Source organism: Palaemon carinicauda, chromosome 11 (assembly GCF_036898095.1).
Source record: "Palaemon carinicauda isolate YSFRI2023 chromosome 11, ASM3689809v2, whole genome shotgun sequence".
Classification (NCBI taxonomy): domain Eukaryota; kingdom Metazoa; phylum Arthropoda; class Malacostraca; order Decapoda; family Palaemonidae; genus Palaemon; species Palaemon carinicauda.
Genome location: NC_090735.1, coordinates 139,270,334 through 139,288,641, shown reverse-complemented (window position 1 = coordinate 139,288,641; position 18,308 = coordinate 139,270,334). Strand labels below are relative to the sequence as shown.

At 46.2% G+C, this 18,308-nt stretch overlaps 1 protein-coding gene and 1 long non-coding RNA gene across 2 annotated transcripts in view; both read left to right on the top strand.

Annotated features, from left to right (window-relative positions):
• The window catches only part of LOC137650244 (uncharacterized), a 473,662-nt gene that overhangs the window by 50,859 nt on the left and 404,495 nt on the right, over positions 1-18,308 (top strand). The window lies entirely within an intron of this gene.
• LOC137650240 (uncharacterized) overlaps positions 15,536-18,308 on the top strand; it is a 203,130-nt gene continuing 200,357 nt past the window's right edge. Inside the window, exons 1-2 of the mRNA XM_068383514.1 lie at positions 15,536-15,710; positions 15,822-15,935. Of these exons, the coding sequence (XP_068239615.1) occupies positions 15,624-15,710; positions 15,822-15,935 (201 nt within the window). The 5' untranslated portion in view covers positions 15,536-15,623. The remainder of the gene's footprint in view (positions 15,711-15,821; positions 15,936-18,308) is intronic.

Below are 18,308 nucleotides of genomic sequence, written 5' to 3'. Positions count from 1 at the left end.
GAAAGAAGTATGGGGATGAAGGAATAAATGAAAATAAGGAACTAATGAAGAAGTTTTTGGGTACAGTACCAGAGAGTGTGTGTGAGTTTATTAATTTGAAACGGAAGGAGAAAATGAGGTGGACTAGAGAGAGATTGACTTGGGATGATATTTTAGAGATACAGTAGTTGAGGATTACGAGTTGGATAGGTGTATGAAAGAAAGTAAATCTGTGAGTGTAAGAACTGGAATGGAGGAATATGTGCCAGAATTTGGTAGTTTTAGAGATGCTGTTATGAGAGGGCCAATGAGGGTAGCTGATAGTGTAATAGATAGAAGTGTTAGGGTGAGTAATGTAGGAATACCTATGCCGAGAAATGACGGGTTTAGACAGGGAAATCAAGTTTGGAGAGATAGAAGTGCTAGTACGCAGCAAGTTAGGTTAGGTAGTGGTATCCGTGAAGAGAGGTGTTATAGGTGTGGGAAGGTAGGACATAAAAAGAACGAGTGTAGATGGGCATTAGGAGCATGTTTCGGGTGTGGAGAGACAGGGCATCGTATTAGCGACTGTAAGAAAGAGAAAGTGGTTAAGTGTTATCGGTGTGGTATGACTGGGCACATAGCGAGTGGATGTCGTAGTAATCATATGAATGTAATTTGTGGTAATTGTGGTAAGGATGGTCATTATGCTAGAATGTGCAAGGAGCCGCGGGGTAAGTGTACTGCATGTGGTGTAGATGGGCATGTAGCTAGGGTATGTAGGAAGAAGGGATTAAGTCAGCCAGGATGTTCGGGAAACTAGAGTGTAAGAGGGTTCAGCTGGGTGAGTCCTCCTGTGTGTGTGGAAGGAATAGGATTAATGTTTGTGAGAATGGGATGAATAATTGGTTGGAAATGAGCAAGTATGAATCTAGTATGCATGAGAAGTTAGGGTTGGAAAATAAACAATTAGTGTTAGTTGAATATAGGAAAAAGAGGCGTTTGAAAGTTTTAAGTGAGGAGAAAGTGCAAGGGAAATTTATAGGTATAGGTAAGAATACGAATAAGTATGACAAGGGTGTAAATGTGCAAGTGAGTGTGGAGGATAAATGTATTAATACAGATGAAACGTGGCTGAGTATGAATGATACTTATAGTGTGTGTGGCTTTTCGTTAGATGATGTAAAAGAAAAAATTAATAACGCAAGAATGAGAGACAGGAGAATGATAAGTAGCAAGTTGAGAATGTTTTTGATGAAATGGATGAACTGTTTACAGAAATTAGTGTAATTATAGGGCCAGATGAGAACGAGGTAGATATGATTGTACATGATATATTAGATGATAGGGATTTAGATAGGAATAGTGTTAATGTAGCGAATGATTGTGATAAGGAAGAAGTGAATGAGAGAGTATATGGAGGCCCAGTTACTCGGAGTAGAGGTCCCGTTCCCGACTGCGACTGGGTTATGAAAAAAATAATGTAAGTGTTGTGTGAGAAGGATTTGGCAAAGTAAGGGGGGAGGAATGTGGAGGATTTATTTTTGCTTTATTTTTATTTTTTGTTTTTGCCAAATCTTGTGAGAGAGAGAGAGGGAGAGAGAGAGAGAGAGAGAGAGAGAGAGAGAGAGATATTGTGTTAGCGAGCGAAAGTAGTTAGGTTAACGATCGTTTGTGGTGAGAAAGACTGTTGGTTTAAATGAGATTGTTTGTTTACATTTTTTAGTTAGGTTACGACAGTGGTGAATGTTTCGGAGCGAATGCTTTTTTTTGATTGACTGCGTCCTGAGTCAGTTGTGTGAACGCTGGAATTATTATTTTTCTTTACCAGCGAGGAAGTGATTTTTGATTTTCTGAGTAAGTACAGTTTTGTTTATCTTTGCTTGTCGTGATTGTGAATGATAGAAACAATTTATTATTTATCTTTGATTATAGTGCGATAGTTCAGTTAGCTAGAAGTGTTCGTAAGTGTTTTTCTTTTTTATTTTTGGCAGGCCGTGATTCCTCCTTTGGAGAGACTCGAGTTTTGAAAGTGGATTATTGTTGATGACCTGGCCTGTATACGATTTTTTTGGACTGTTTTATTGGATTGCTGAATTGTTGATGACCTAGGCCTGTGAATTGAGATTGCTGATAATGATGATGTTTATGATGATGATGATTATGATTAGAACGACCACCCCAATCACTGAGGCAGTTATGGCAAATTGCCACCCAGCGGACTGTTGATCTGAGCTGTGTTAGTGTGTACTGTGCCGTAAAGACAGTTCGGCTTTCTGTGAACGAGTGTTGGTCTCGTAAGATTATATATATATACACATATCTATTTTTGGTGTTGGTGGTGTGCGGTTAATGTTAAGTTTTGATAGTTTTTTATTTGGTTTATATGATTGGTGTTTTGGTTATTATATATATAGTATTAAGTTTTGATTAGTTTTAAGTGTTTATTTTGATTGCGGATAGTTTATGATTTATTTTAGTTCAAGAAATATAGTTTTAAGGATATGTTTGGTTTCAATTTCGTCCTTTTTGTCAAAGAGTCTGGTTGTAGATTACGTAAGGGGAAAGTTTGTTTTGTGGAGACCATTGTCAGTAAGTGTGATTCAGGGTGTGGGGGTTGTCCTTGCAACATCCCGCCACAGCGGTCTTCCGACGGACATCAGTCTCCCGGCGGACAACAATCCCTTCGGGGCAAAGGGTTGCCCCCACGGGGGTTCTTCCCTTGCGTGTCAGAGTTTCCCTGCACGCCCTTCTGCTGTGTTCTCTCCTGCTCCTGCTCAGTGTGAGCACACAGGCGCTCTTCTGCTCATCAGCGCTCTCCTGTTCATCAGCACTTTCAAGATGATCATCCCTGCGGTTCCTGTTGGTTCCTGTTACGCGCCCTGTGCGCCCACGTTCGCCCTCGCGATCTAGAACTTCGGTTCAGGTCGGGGTCAAGGACTCTTCTTCTTTGCGCAGGCTTCCACGCGTAGCCTTCTGCTCGTCAGCGATCATCAGCTCGTCAGCGATCATCAGCTCGTCAGCGATCATCAGCTCGCCAGCGATCATCAGCTCGCCAGCGATCTCCGGATCGCCCACGTGTGTTACAGCCGGCACGCCAACGTTCTCCAACACCTCTGAAGGAACATGGTTCGCCAGCTACTAGCTCACCTGCGCATGCTGATCGCCATCGCGCGACCCTCAACTGCGGATGCTGATCGCTATCGCGCGACCCTCAAACTGCGGATGCTGATCGCCATCGCGCGACCCTCAACTGCGGATGCTGATCGCCATCGCGCGACCCTCAACTGCGGATGCTGATCGCCATCGCGCGACCCTCAACTGCGGATGCTGATCGCCATCGCGCGACCCTCAACTGCGGATGCTGATCGCCATCGCGCGACCCTCAACTGCGGATGCTGATCGCCATCGCGCGACCCTCAACTGCGGATGCTGATCGCCATCGCGCGACCCTCAACTGCGGATGCTGATCGCCATCGCGAGACCCTCAACTGCGGATGCTGATCGCCATCGCTCGACCGCACACCTGCGGATGCTGATCACCATCGCTCGACCCTGCGCATGCTGGTCACCATCGCGCGACCCTCAACTGCGTATGCTGTTCGCCATCGCGCGATCGCCCACCTGTAGATGCTGTTCGCCATCGCGCGATCGCCCACCTGTAGATGCTGTTCGCCATCGCGCGACTGCCTACCTGCGCATGCTGATCGCCATTGCGCGACCCTGGCATGCTGATCACCATCACGCGACCCTGCGCATACTGATCACCATCGCGCGACCCGGCGCATGCTGATCACTGCTCGCGATCGCTCACCTTCGCATACTGCTCGCCAACGCATGATCGCTCACCTGCGCATACTGCTCGACCTTCGTGTCGGCATAACACAACACGCCATTGCCAACCTGCGCGTTAGCGCTCACCAGCTCACCACCGATCGCTTGTTGATCCATATCGCCAGCTGTCCTCCTCGCCCACGGGGCAGCGCGTTTCCTCGCCATCGCGCTAACGCTTGCGTTCGCCGCCTCGGACTCGCTCTCATCCACCTCAGACACCCTTCCATCCTTGAGAAGAGTTTGTTTGTGCCCAAGGACAGAGACTTAGACAGCTGCTGTGCGGAGTAAATCGACTTCCGGTTTCACTCCTCCAAGGCACTTTCTTCCAGACTGCAGGGCTCCAGCGCCCTTTTCTTTCAACCACGTCGGCCTAAGTTATCGGCTACGACAACTGGGACAAGGTGTCCAACTGCAGTTTCCTCCTGTCAAGAACAGATGGCACGGGAGACTCCCCCGGGGGGGTCATAGTCCTAAAAGGAGTTCACGAACTCTAGGATCGCAGGTTTTTCGCTGGGAGGATGCTTAAGGTTACTCATCCGAATGACAGCTTCCCGATGCCCATTCCCGCACAATCTCTGTGATTAGCCAAGGATATCGCGCCTGCCGTCTGTCAGCGAATTCAGTGTCTCTGAACCTCTGCCATAGCGTCAGCAGAGTTGCCCGGTTGGGCAGAATGATCCATACCTTAGGCGAAGGTCTTCCTTAGGATCATCGACGGCTTCACCCTCGGCCCCCTCAGTCGATCCTTTCTTGTAAGGAAGGATCTGAGAGGGGATGTCCATAGTCGACCTCTCAGCCCTGATCAAGTTTGTCGAACAAACTTCGGCCAGCGTAGACCAGCAGAATCGATCAGACTGGTAACGAGGCGACAGGACTTCTTAAACCCTGGATCGGAAGGACGGGTACTTTCAGTTTCCATTCCATCCATCTTCCAGGGTGCTCGTCGGATTCAGCCTAGACTGCAAGTATTCCTGCTTATGATGCAGTGTGGCTATCCCGCCGTGGCATAGCAGGTTTGTTTCCCCAGAGAACTCTCCCTGCCTTCCTCTTGGCCGCTCAGGTGCAGGCTTCCGCCTCCTCTGCTGTTTGGAGGGCTGGTCAACTCCGGTAGGCTCGGGTTTCGACCTTCTTCAGCGCCGGGACAAGCTTCCAGATGCTTACCATGAGTGTGGGCTCATGGTAGTTTGCTTGGAGCCTTCTCTTGCTCTGCCTCAACATCTGGAGTATCTGGCCATGATATTGAGTCAACGGCCTTACCACGTTGGAAACCCCGCTTCTCGTCCGTCCAGCGAGGTTAAGCAACGTCGGTACTTGGATGGGTGACCACCTGGGGACGCCAGATTCTGTTACCACATCCTCCGAGCCTTCCTTTCGGTTGACTGTGGCAAGACTGAGGAGAGTCGCAGTACCTGTTCTCTGTTCTCAGTCAAGCAGAGCTTTCAGCCCTACCCTGGAACGTTTCCTAGTTCTCCTATCCTCTTTGACCCGTCTATAGTCCGAACGGTCGCCTCAGGATAAGTTCCATGTGGGGCGATCCAAGTTCCGGTGGCTTCAGGCAATGTTTAACCGGACTCCCTGGCCCTATGGGACCAGCGGAACTATTAGACCTGCAATGGGTGTTGACCTATGGAGCCTCTTGATGGTAGTGGATATTCTCGTCCTTTCCCCACACTCTTGATGCGGTTCTCGGACTCGTCAAAGGAAAGGGGGGGGGGCATGTTCCGGTCCAGGCCTATGGTCAAGACCTGAAGGATACCTCTCCATCATTCAGGCAGGCTTAGGGGCCTTAGTCTGGCCCCTCTTCAGATCCTACAGCTCCTGCCGAGTCGCCCCGTTGCGCGTCGACTTCATTCTAACCAGCAGGGGACGCATTTTCACACCTTCACATCTTGCAGTAGAGATACCGGGATGATTGAGATTCTCTCAATACCACCATCGGCGCTCTCATTCCAGGCAGGGGAATGTTTCTCTCAGACTATCCGAGCAGAGCCTCGTAGAGAGAGTGTACCTGGGGGTCTTTGACCTTGGGTAACCAGCAAGTGCTGGTCTGGGGGACCTGATCATGACAGCTTGGAACCTCAAGCTTCTGCTATTCTTCCCCCCAGTCTCAGACCCCGAGACTCTGGCAATATGCATTCCGGTGATGGTGGGACAACTTCGACGCCTGCGTCTTCCCTCCTTTTTGTCTGTGGACAATGGGTCTCAACAAGACCAGGTTGTCTGTCAACCTTTCAATGGGAGAGCTCCACTGGGACTATGCGCAGAACGGTTTCTGGACCCTCTGCTTCCCCTGACGGAACTCCCGGGAGAGCTTCTCCCACGGCGCAGACTACTCAAGCAACCACACTGCGACATCTCTCCCGAACCGGGGCGTCGCTTCGGCTTCATGCCTGGAGACACTACGCTTCCTCCTCAAGAAGAGACAACCCGCTACAGTCGCGGTACGGAGGTCGCGTCATCTGCGATAGTCATCCACAGGGGTCTCCCAGGCAAAGTGAAGAGTCTAAGGTGGTTGGTGCCGTGGGAGATATACCTCTTCCCTTGAGGCCTCTTCTCCAGCAATAACGGTCTTATTGCCTTTCGGCGGGAGGAAACTCCTTTCCGCTCTCGGCAATGAAGCCTGTCGCTCAGCCTTTCCCTGATCTTCAGGCTTAAAGGAATAACTTTTTCCTGCCCGCTGGATCTATCCTCGCTCATGCGAAGCTACGATCGTCCCTGCCCTAGTCGGAGGAAGACCTCCAACTTGGAGCATGGCTCGGACTTTTAGTCCTTTAAGAGATCTTCTCAAGACCCTTTTACGACAGGCCTCGGATTGTATTCCGCCTTGGGTCTTCTGCTCACTCTGGCCACGGCCAGTGTGTAAGCAGTCTTCTTGGTCTCTTACTACTCCCCCCTTTCTAAGGAAGAGGGGAAGGCAACATTCAGGCTCGCTCCTGAGTTGTTGGCTAGACTCAGAATCTGAGGGTCCCGGCCCTTCGGTCCGATTCATTCAAGATTTCGAGTCTCCATTCTGTGTCTGATGTCCCAAGACCTTCTCTTTCTTGCCAGTAAAGGAATCGAGAGGTTAGCGCTGGGAACAGCTGCAGTTTGTCCTCAGTTGCAGCCGATTTGGGAGCACTAGGAGGACATGGGGGGAGAGTCACCAGTATACCTCTTCAGCCCGGACTCAAGGACATTCATCTCGACCTGTCTCCAGACCCTCCCCCGTCACGTCGCCCTACAGCACGATGTTGGATACATCGCAACGTCCTTCGCCTTCGAGTAACACTACTCTGTGACGCAGGTGCTACAAGCTGGAGGCTGGAAGCGTCTAATGACCTTCGCAGCCCGCTTCCTGCAGGGCGTGACCCACAGGAGTCTCGATACGTTTTCCATCGCTCTGTGGTGGCTACACAACAGCTGGTCTAACCTCAGGCTCCTTTTTGGACAGGTAGCAGAAGGTTGAGGGCATTGTTATCAGGTTTTAGTCTGCATGAACGAAAGAAGTATGTCTGGCCCTTACTTCTTTCTTCATCATCCCCTCTACGGGGAAGCAGCATCCTGGTCTCTGCATAGCTGACCTCGAACCTCTGCAGGTAAACCATACTTCCTTGTGTTCCGAGTATTGAGTCAATACTGTCGCGTCCCCCATACCCTGACGAGGTGGTATTGGGAACGTCCTAACCCAGAGTTCCTTCTGGAAATCCAGGTCAACTGCCTAGGACGGGTCACACTTCTTCCTTCACACACACAAGCTTACGTAGGCCACATGGTTCCTTGCAGAGCAAGGAACTTGTGAGGTGCAGGGACTCCTTTTCTCGAGTGTGACTCACTCGGATTCTGAGTCCCCGGGTAAAGCCAAAGCCAGTATGGCTGGGGACTTTCCACCCTTCCTAAGGGGTAAGTCACCCTATAGTAAATAGCGTGGTTTGTATTCCGGTTACGGAACAAATGACAAATTCGAAGATAATTTGTATTTTTCCTACCCATACAAACCTTAGCGATTTACACATAATTGCCCGCCAGCCCTGTCCCCCAAGACAAGTCCTACCTCTAAGTGAAAGTGAGTATTCACCTGTGTGTGTGAGGGGGAGGAGGGGTAGCTACCTACCACTCCCCTACCCCCCCCCCGCTAACTAGCGCGGGGGTAATACACCTTCGTTAAATTCTAATGGCTCGCCATTTCAGCTACGCTAAAAGGTAACCCTATTGTAAATAGCTAAGGTTTGTATGGTTAGGAAAAATACAAATTATCTTCGAATTTGTCATATTTTATTATTTTATTACTTTTCATATACAGTACAGTAGTTTATTTATTTCTTATTTCCTTTCATCACTGGGCTATTTTTCCCTGTTGGAGCCCTTGGGCTTATAGCATCTTGCTTTTCCAACTAGGGTTGTAGCTTAGCTGATAATAATAATAATTATAATTATGATTATAATAATCATAATAATTCTAATCATTATAATTATAATTTTTGGGCTCAGGCCATGTCGTCCTGATGGAAGGTTCCTTTCAGTAGCTTCCTAGGGTATATTTGACTACAGTGATATTCCCAGAGAATTTCACTAAAGGTCTCTAGAATTCTAACTTCTGGCGCGAATATCCTTAAAGTTTCCTTTTAGGATATTGCATAATATCAGGGGACATATTTTTGACACGCCACATAGCAATCTGCACCCTGCATAGCGTTTACGCTTCGAGGGGAAAAGTGGCAAAATAAAAGAGGAGCCATTACAAAATTCTCCTCCTCCGTTACTGTTTGAGTACTCAGATGGCGCCACAATCGTCGGCCATCTTTATTCCTTTCTCTGTAGTGCGTCAGCTAGGTAATTTTTCCCAGTGCTCTTTCGTTATTTTGGATTATAATGCAATCTCCATTGTCTTCTGCCTCTGGAAAGTTGAGTATTTAATTCTTATATTGTATGAATTTAGCTCTGGCCATTAAGTAAAGATTTAACTCGAAATAAACTGTTTTTGGCAGAGCTATTGCCTGGACCGGAGGCGCCTTCGGCTCTGTCGTTCATAACGCATGTGTTATTTAGTTAGCCAGAACGACTTTACCGGTATAATAGCTTGAATAGATATATTTAGCTATGTAGTCTTCATTGGTAGGAATTATTTATATTATGCCGATAGTATTCTTTAGTTTCGGCAAATTAGGTAGCCGATCTCGTTGACGCTAGGCTTCCTAGCCTAGGCGTTTTAGATTACTCTCTTGCATGATATAATAGGCATTCCTGGTGTTATTAATTTTAAATGAAGATATTAGGCAATTTATACATGTAAGATATATGGATTGCATAAAATTTTTCCTCTTCCAAGATAGTATACGAAAGAGCTTCGATGAGTCAGGTAGTCGATCTCACTGTCACTTGGTTAATAGCCTAGTGGCTCTAGTATAATTTCATACAATCTCCCCGGTTACCTTTATGTATAAGGTAATCCCTTCTTCCCTCTGAGTGTAGCCTATGGCTACAATCCTAGCCGGTCTTCCCTTGAATTGGGATTCTGGTAAGGTTAGGCTAGGGTTTTCTGCCCCTTTACCAAGCCATTGTTGATGAGCTTTGGGTTTGGGTCAGAACCTTAGAGTACTTGTTGAGTGCCGGCAGCTGTCCAATAGGGTGACTGTACTCCCCTGTTGGGCTTAGTTGGTTGGCATAGGAGGCCTTGCCCCCTATACTGCACTTGGAGGGGTCATGGGATCCCCTTCTCCCTGTGGTCTAGTGACTAGTCCTGTGCCTGCAGACCCTAGGCTGAAGAATAGTGATTATTCTTTGGCCTAGGATGGCACAGGCATGGGAACTCTGTTTCTCTTTAAGTTAGGTGACAGCTTGATGATGCCGGTACCATTACTGTATTGGCAGACCCTTGGCTGGAGAAGGTACTCTCCTTATGCCTAGGATGGCGGCGATACCGAAATAGTTTCCTTTATATGTGGTAGGGACGGCATGCCGCCGGCTCCTCTCACACCTTATACAGGACCCTTTTCCCCGTCCCATTCTGTCTTTGGTGATTGCCTAGCCATCACATCTCTGTGTCCGCTGTCCTACAATCTCACCGATTGCCGGCGGGTTGTAGGGCCGGCTCGGTCTTCTGCCTGTATGGCCTAGTCGTTCAGCTTCCCTATAGGACATGATGTTCTGGGATAGCTGTTTTGGCAAGTCTAGCTGCCGGCAGGAGACCCATTTGCCTTAGAGTGTTCTCCGGTCCTCCCTTGGGCTGCCATCCACTGCCTTTGTCTGACTGATACCGGCATAGCTGCGGATGGGTGAAAGCTTGATCATATGTTCTCCCCTTCCATTAGAACCCTCATTCAGGAGGAAGGTAGTGATACAGTGGCTAGTGCCGCCACCCTTTCATCACCTTTCACTCCTTGCTTTCTCTCTCTCTATTGGCTAGTGCCGCCAACTACTAATCTATCAGGCGGCTGCCGTGTACTAACCTTGCCGGCAAGATGCAGGCTAGGCGTGTGGTCGACAGCCATTGATTCACTGTCATATCTGACTCTGCCAGCAAGAGCCGACAGTGTCTGTACTTGGCCACTAGCCAGTCACGTTGAATGATGGCTGGGATGGTGTGCCTTCAGTCGGTGACCCCGGCAGTCCGGTGGGTTGCTGGCAAGTCGGCGGGCTGCCGGCTATATATATTGTATAACGAATTTTGTGCCAGCTGAATATAGTCTTAAGTACTAGCCTTGTCAGCAGCATGCCGGCAGTAACTGTTGTATATGAATATACAGTAGCCAGTACATCTGTAGTATAGAGCATACTGCAGACAGAAAACTATGGTATATAATTATACAGTTGTAAAAGTTTTCCAACATACTCTGTGCGTCCAGGTGCAGTCTATTGTTGAGAACTAATAGAATTGGGAAAGGAATTCCCTTTTCTACAGTGATTGTTGATCAGTTTCTTTATTCCTCATTATTACCTCTTTTGGAAGTGGGTGTGGTTTACACTACTCTACCCTTATGGGCTAGAATCTTCCATTGGGCCTCTTATAGTGGATACCCTAGAATTAATAGTGAGGAAGGTCACACCAATTGGCTGGGCGGGAACCACATGTATGTGTCTTTCCTATTTCATTTCCAGCTTACCTATCCTAAGCTATATGCAATAAAATAAAATGGAAATTGCTATTATAATACTTATTATAATATTCATGAGTTTAATGAGATAGACTACAATATACTCATTTTATTTTCCTCTCTTTACAGGAGGACTATGTCAAGTGTGACAGCGTGTTCTGCAGTGTTTGCCACAGGAACTTTTATGGCCATCTGGGGTGTAGGACACACTCCCGCTATTCCATCACCAAGGGACCTCTAAAATACTGGGACCCACAGGTATGTACAGTGTGCAAGGACCTGTTAAATGAGGCATTTGAAAATCCCAAGACAGCAGAGTCAAGGGATGCAGCTCGGGAGAAGTTACACAAATGGGTTCGTGGTTTTAAAAAGAACTCCACGGGGCCTTACCTCCCTAGCGAGCGTATGAGAGCCCTGCTATTCCCCAAAGCATCTGCGGATGCTATTATTCCTCAGCCTCACCCTGAGATCCCTTGCATCCAGCTATCTGTCGACACGGATGTCTCGGATGCGATGAAGGACATCCATCTAGAAGATGAGAGGATGTTAGAGGTGTCAGAGGACACCGAAAAGGACCTTCTGGCAGAAGGTCGAGAAGAGGAGTCAACGATGGCTCCTGAGACGGAAGAGGAGGAGGTCGAAACAATCTCTGTTTCGTTGGTTCCTGCCCCAGAACCTGTACCCTCTACGTCCTCAGCTCCTCAACCTATGAAGTTGGATGACACTCTGGCTGCCATCAAAGCTATGATGGAAATGTATAACAAGAAGATCAGGCAGAGGGAAGCTGAATTCAAGAAGGAGATTCTTCGAATCACACTTTCCCGTGGGTCTCAACAGAGGCTCAGTGTTAAGGATCTTCCCTTGTGTTCTGAGGTTAACCCATGGAGGCATGCCGAGTACATGCCTATAACCAATGGCAAGATCTTCGTTTCGGAAAAGCTGGGTGCTGTCCCCATTGAGGACGTCGAGTTCTGGCCCAGCTTTGAGTCCTATCCAGACTGCTTCGTTCGTCTTAGGGCGGAACCGGTTTCCAAGGAGAAAACGGAGCCTAATGAGGTCATAGTGCTTGACCACTCGAAGGCTCAGGCTTTGTTCGCCAGCAGCCTGAAGGACAAGGGCTTCACCAATCCTAAGATGCAGGCCCTGAGCAAGAAGCATCCCTCTTTTCTTGCTCCCACAACTATGGTTTTCCCCTTCGCGGAGAAATCGTTCAGGGCAGTGGTTAAGGCAGTGGAAGCAGGGAAACCTTGTCCTACACTAGAAGAGTGTAGGCCCCTCTCCCTGGCCTTACCATCTGATGATAAAGACTGGAAGGACATTCAGCTAACCTTCTCAGTCGGGAAGTTGGAGGCTGACATCGCTGGACGTCAGTTTAACGAGAACCTCCCCAAGTTGTCTGAGTTTCTCCTACGTAGAGAACAAGATACAAAGGAGAGGCTTTTTGCCTCCCTGTCCCTCCAGGTGTCTATGGAGGCAATGGCCAGTGAACAAAGAATCCCTGACATGTTCATGGTCTTGGCCAAGGCACATTTGGCAACCCTAACGAAAGATTTCTATAGCTTCGTTAGGGCAAGAAGGGCTTGTAGAGAGTTCGTGTTTGCTTCGGCTGCGGTCAAACACGAGCCCAGGAAGTTGATATCTTCCAACATCTGGGGGAAAGATCTGTTTCCAAACAATCTAGTCAAGGAAATTGTCAACAAGGCCACCACGGAGAATAGAAATCTTCTCCAGAAATGGGGCATGGCGAAGAAAAGAAAGTCTTCTCCGGATGAGGGTCCCCAACCGAAGAGAAAGACAAAAAGGCCAAGAGTGCCAACTCGCCCTGTTAAACAACAACTTTCCGTGACCGCTGCGCCACAGATGGTGGCACAGCCCCAACCTACCTACCAGTTGGTACCCCAGTAAGTGGTGACTCAGTCACCAGCCTTTACTCCCGCCTATGAAAGGCAGACCATTACCTTTCGCCCTAGAGGTAGAGGCTCAGGTAGAGATTCCTCTAGACGTCCCTCTAGAGGAAGAGGAGGTAGGGGAGCAAGCGGTCGAGAAGGCAAGCCCTCCGGAAACCAGAGGTAATGAGATGCTTCCGGTAGGAGGAAGACTCTGACTCTTCTGGGATCGTTGGACCTTCTATCCCTGGGCCCACAGCATAATCAAGAATGGACTAGGCTGGAGCTGGAAGACAGCTCCACCAGCATTTCCTCAGTTCTTCCAACACTCCAACCCCGTTCTGGAGGAATACATCCGAAAGCTCTTGAGCAAACGGGTGATCAAGAGGGCAAAGTCCATCAAATTCCAAGGAAGGCTGTTTTGTGTTCCCAAGAAGGACTCAGACAAACTCAGAGTCATTCTGGATTTGTCTTCTCTCAAGTTTATCGAGAACAACAAGTTCAAGATGTTAACCCTTCAACACGTAAGGGCCCTATTGCCCAAAAGGGCATACACAGTCTCCATAGACATGGCAGATGCCTATTGGCATATTCCGATGAATCGCCAGATCTCCTCCTACCTAGGATTCAGGCTACAAAAAAGAAAGTACGTTTTCAAAGCCATGCCCTTCGGGCTAAACATAGCCCCAAGGATCTTCACAAAGCTTGCAGAAGCAGTCGTTCAACAACTATGCCTACAAGGTGTCCAGGTGGTATCATACCTGGACGATTGGCTAGTGTGGGCGGCATTGGAAGCGGAATGCTTGCAAGCATCCAAGTAGGTGATCCAGTTCCTGGAACATCTAGGATTCAAGATCAACAGCAAAAAGTCTCGACTATCTCCAGCTCTGAAGTTCCAATGGTTAGACATACATTGGTACTTGCAGTCACATCGCCTTTCCATTCCATTAAAGAAGAGGAGAGAGATAGCGGGATCTGTCAAGAGACTCCTAAAATCCAGTTGGATTTCAAGACACCAACAGGAGAGAGTGCTGGGCTCCCTCCAGTTTGCTTCAGTAACAGACCTAGTGCTAAGAGCACAGCTAAAAGATGCATCAGGAGTCTGGAGAAGATATGCATCAAACACTCGAAGAGATCTAAGAAGACCACTACTGATTCGGTTACGATCACTTCTCAAGCCATGGTCGGAGGCCGGAAAGTTAAAGAGGTCAATACCTCTACAGCCGCCTCCACCCTCAGTTGTCATCCATACGGACGCATCATTGGAAGGATGGGGAGGTCACTCCCATCAGCGCAGAACTCAAGGAACTTGGTCCTCTCTGTTCAGGACTTTTCACATCAACATTTTGGAGGCCATGGCAGTCTTTCTCACATTGAAGAAATTGTCCCCTCGTCCTTCAGTCCACATAAGACTGATTCTGGACAGCGAAGTGGTGGTAAGATGTCTGAATCGTCAAGGCTCAAGATCGCCTCAACTCAACCAAGTGATGTTGGCCATCTTCCGACTACCGGAAAAGAAGAGATGGCACTTATCAGCAGTTCACCTTCAAGGGTGTGACAGCAGACGCTCTATCCAGGATAGTTCTGATAGTCAGAATGGTCCCTAGACACAAAATCATTCTCCTTCATCTTGCATCAAGTCCCAGAACTGCAGATCAACCTCTTTGCAACGAGCGACAACAAGAAACTTCTCGATACGTGGCTCCGTACGAGGACCCTCGAGCGGAAGCAGTGGACGCCATGTCCCTGGACTGGAACAAATAGACCAGGATTTACCTGTTCCCTCCACCCAACCTGCTGTTGAAGGTCCTCAACAAGCTGAGATCTTTTCAGGGAACAGCAGCCCTAGTGGCTCCCAAGTGGCCCCTGAGCAACTGGTTCCCCTTGATTCTGGAATTACAGCCGAGGCTGATTCCTCTGCTGGACCCAGTTCTGTCTCAACAAGTTCAGAAGTCGATTGTCTTCGCTTCATTACAGAAAACCCGAGACCTTCATCTCACGATTTTCTCTCCCTAGCAGTAAAGAAAAGGTTCGGGATCTCGAAAGAAAGTATTGACTTCTTGGAGGAATATAAGTCAAAATCTACCAAAAGGCAATACGAGTCATCTTGGAAGAAATGGGTGGCTTTTGTCAAGGCAAAGAATCCAAAGGAAATCTCGATGGATTTCTGTTTGTCTTTTTTTCAGTGAAACAGATTGGCATATATAAAAAATAAAGGTTTGTATACTACAGAAAACAATATTTAGTGTAGGATATTCACATGGCAAGTTTCATAATGATTAAAGTTGTTGGACAGTAGTAGGGTAATAATGAACTATAGAAAAATATGAGTTAAGGTTCAATTCAAGGATATATATGCATTAGATTATTTATGCCATGGAAACACTCTGAAATTGATGTATTCTGACCAAATGAATCCTTTTATTTCAACCCTTGTGCCAATAAGTTTTTTGCCTAGGCGCCAGGCCACTTATGGGACGTCTTCGAAGCCTGTGTCATTTTTGTGATCCGACCTGGTTGATCTAGTTTTATAAATTAAAACCCTTGCAATTTTGAAATCAGAGTAAGGCTGAAAATAATTCAAATTTTGAAGGCTTGTTGTTTTTATTAGATATACAAACACTGATTTTATTTTGTAAAGTTAATCGTTAGTTATAGATTCTTTAAAATAATTTTGGTTTAGTGTTGTACAGTACTTTTCTTTTATATTTAAGTTTTCATCAAAATTTTGGGAAGGTGTAAAGTTACATAGTCTGTAATTGTTGTACATTTCTATTTTTAAGATTTGAAGAACTTGCCAGGCAAGATTCGGTGGCAAGACTCCCAGGATGGAGCTCGTCCACAGCTCAGGTGTGATGGAATCCCATTTATAATCATGGGAGCTCGGACATTGGAGTGTGACTTTGGCCCTGACAGAGAGAAAAAAAGGAGAGCAGAAAGAGCCGCCATGCATGAAAGGATGGTAAGAATATTTTCTTGCTGTTTGTTTTTCATGGAGTTATAGGGGAGAGAAAAAAAAATGTTTTAAAAATTAGAGTTCCAAGATTTATCATCCATTAATTTTATTCAACAGAAAGATCTCCCTCCTCATGCAAGAAAACAGAGACGTCGATTTAAGGCCACTAAGAAGATTGATTGCAATGCCAAAATTTATATACGACACATTGTGAAATTTCCAGAATATGAGGTATGTCTACTTATATTTTACTGATGAATTCTGCTTTGTCTACATTTATGCTATGAAATATTTCATCAACTATTGTACTACAGTGCGTATTTTTACGCTTACACAATCTTTACCTTTGCCAACTTTGTTGCGGTGAAGGTTATGTTTTGATAGGCGTGTATTTTGGATGTCTGTCTGTGTGTTTGTGATTTTCATAACTCAAAAACTATTTGACTGAATCTTATGAAATTTTTGTGGAATGATTAGCCATGATCCAAGGACAATTTTATAAGATTTTGGTAGTGATTGGGTCAAAATTTAAGGCCAAGGTCACTGATTTGTATGAAAGTAGTGCCAAAATATGCATACTGTAATTCAATTGCCTATCATATGATATACTGTACAACATGATATATGTGGAGGAATAGCTTTTTAATACCCATATTCAAAGCAAAAGGTGATGTACAAAATTCATAATAATTATAGAGCAATCAAACTCCTTCCACACTCCATGAAGCTTTGGGAATGGATTTTAGAGTGTAGGGTAAGGGAAGAGACCAAGATTGGAGAAGAGCAGTTTGGATTTATGCCAGGCAGAAGCAAGTTGGATGCAATGTTTGCACTTAGGGCAATGGGCTGAAAAATATAGAGAAGGCCAAAAGGAATTGCATAGAGTATTTATTGACTTAGAAAAGCCTTGTGATAGAGTTCCATGGCAGGAGACATGACGATGTCTGAGAGAGAGGGAGAGGGAAACAGCAGAGAAATATGTTAGATTGATCAGAGATAGTATGAAGGAGCAGGCAAACAAATAAGAACAAGTGTTGGTTTGGCTGAGATGTTTGAAGTAGGGTTTGGGTTATACCAGGGTTTGTTATTAAGCCCCTTCTTGTTTAATGTAGTAATGGATGTAATTAGTGAAAGAGTAAGGGATCTGTCACCTTGGACTATGCTATTTGCAGATGATATAGTCATGTGTGATGAAACCAGAGAAGGATTCGAGGGAAAGCTGGAGATATGGAGAGAGGAATTGGAGAGCAGAAAGCTAAAGATCAGTAGAACAAAAACAGAGTATAGGTGCTCCACAAGACACTAGAAGAATTGGAAGACCCAGGCCTACATGGCTGAGGACTATTAAGCGTTAAGTAGATGACGAATGGAGAAGTATTGATTTATAAACTCAAGATAGAGACAACTGGCAAAATCTAACTGAGGCCTTTTGCTTCAGTAGGTGTAAAAGATGATGATGATGATGTGATGCAACCCACAGAATCAACCAAGTGACATAAATTTGCTTGGAAAAATAGTAAAGAGGACAGAAAAATTCATGCACATGGGCCATATGTTAAGAAAACAGCAGAGCTCCGAATGGAAGTAAACATTAGAATTCAAGCAGGATGGAATAATTGGAAAAGTTTGTCTTGAGTATTGTGTGATCGAGGGATAAATGTAAAGTTGAAGGGAAAGATACATAAAACTGTAGTGAGACCTGCCATGACATATAGTGCAGAGACCTGGCCCATGAAAAAGACCTTTGACAAGAAAATGGATATTGCAGAGATTAGAATGCTAAGATGGATGGCTGGAATCATGAGACTGGGTAGGGTTAGGGATGACTTGGTACAGGGAACAACTAAGTTTACAGAACTGTCAAAGAAAACCCCCCAAAATGAAACTCCTCTGATTTGGGCACATAATGAGGAGAGACCAGGAGTATGTTGGGACGAGGTCGTTGGAGATGGATGTGCCAGGTAGAAGGAGGAGGGAGAGACCAAATAGAAGGTGGATGGAGTGTGTAACACCAGATATGGAGGAGAAAGATCTCACAGTGGAGGTCATCAGAGATAGAAGAAATTGGAAACAGCTTTCAAGAAATGGCAACCCTACATAGTAAGAAAAGCTTTAGCCGATGGAGATAAAGTTATGTCATTACCCTTGTTTATTTATGTTTATATGTTAATTACCCCTATTTGTATGCTTGTGATTCACATAACTCAAATATATTTGACCGAATCTCATGAAATTTTGTGGGATGATTAGCCATGATCCAGGGACAAATTGATTAGATTTTTCAATATTAATCTTACCCGATGATCATGTAGCTGTCAACTCTGTTGCCCGACAGAAATCTAAGGTCGGGATACACCAGCGATCGCTATACAGGTGGGGGTGTACACAACAGCGCCATCTGTGAGCAGGTACTCAAGTACTTCTTGTCAACAAGAACTCAATTTTTCCTCTGTCGTGCCACAGGCAAGACCTACTAAATACGCCGTCCCTAACTGGATTTGTTTTCACAACGTTTTGGTGAAGTACACTATTCCAGTTTTGAGCTTTCGCTATGCAGGGGTTTTATCTTCATTTCAAAACTTGAACTCGTTTTGGATAGATTTA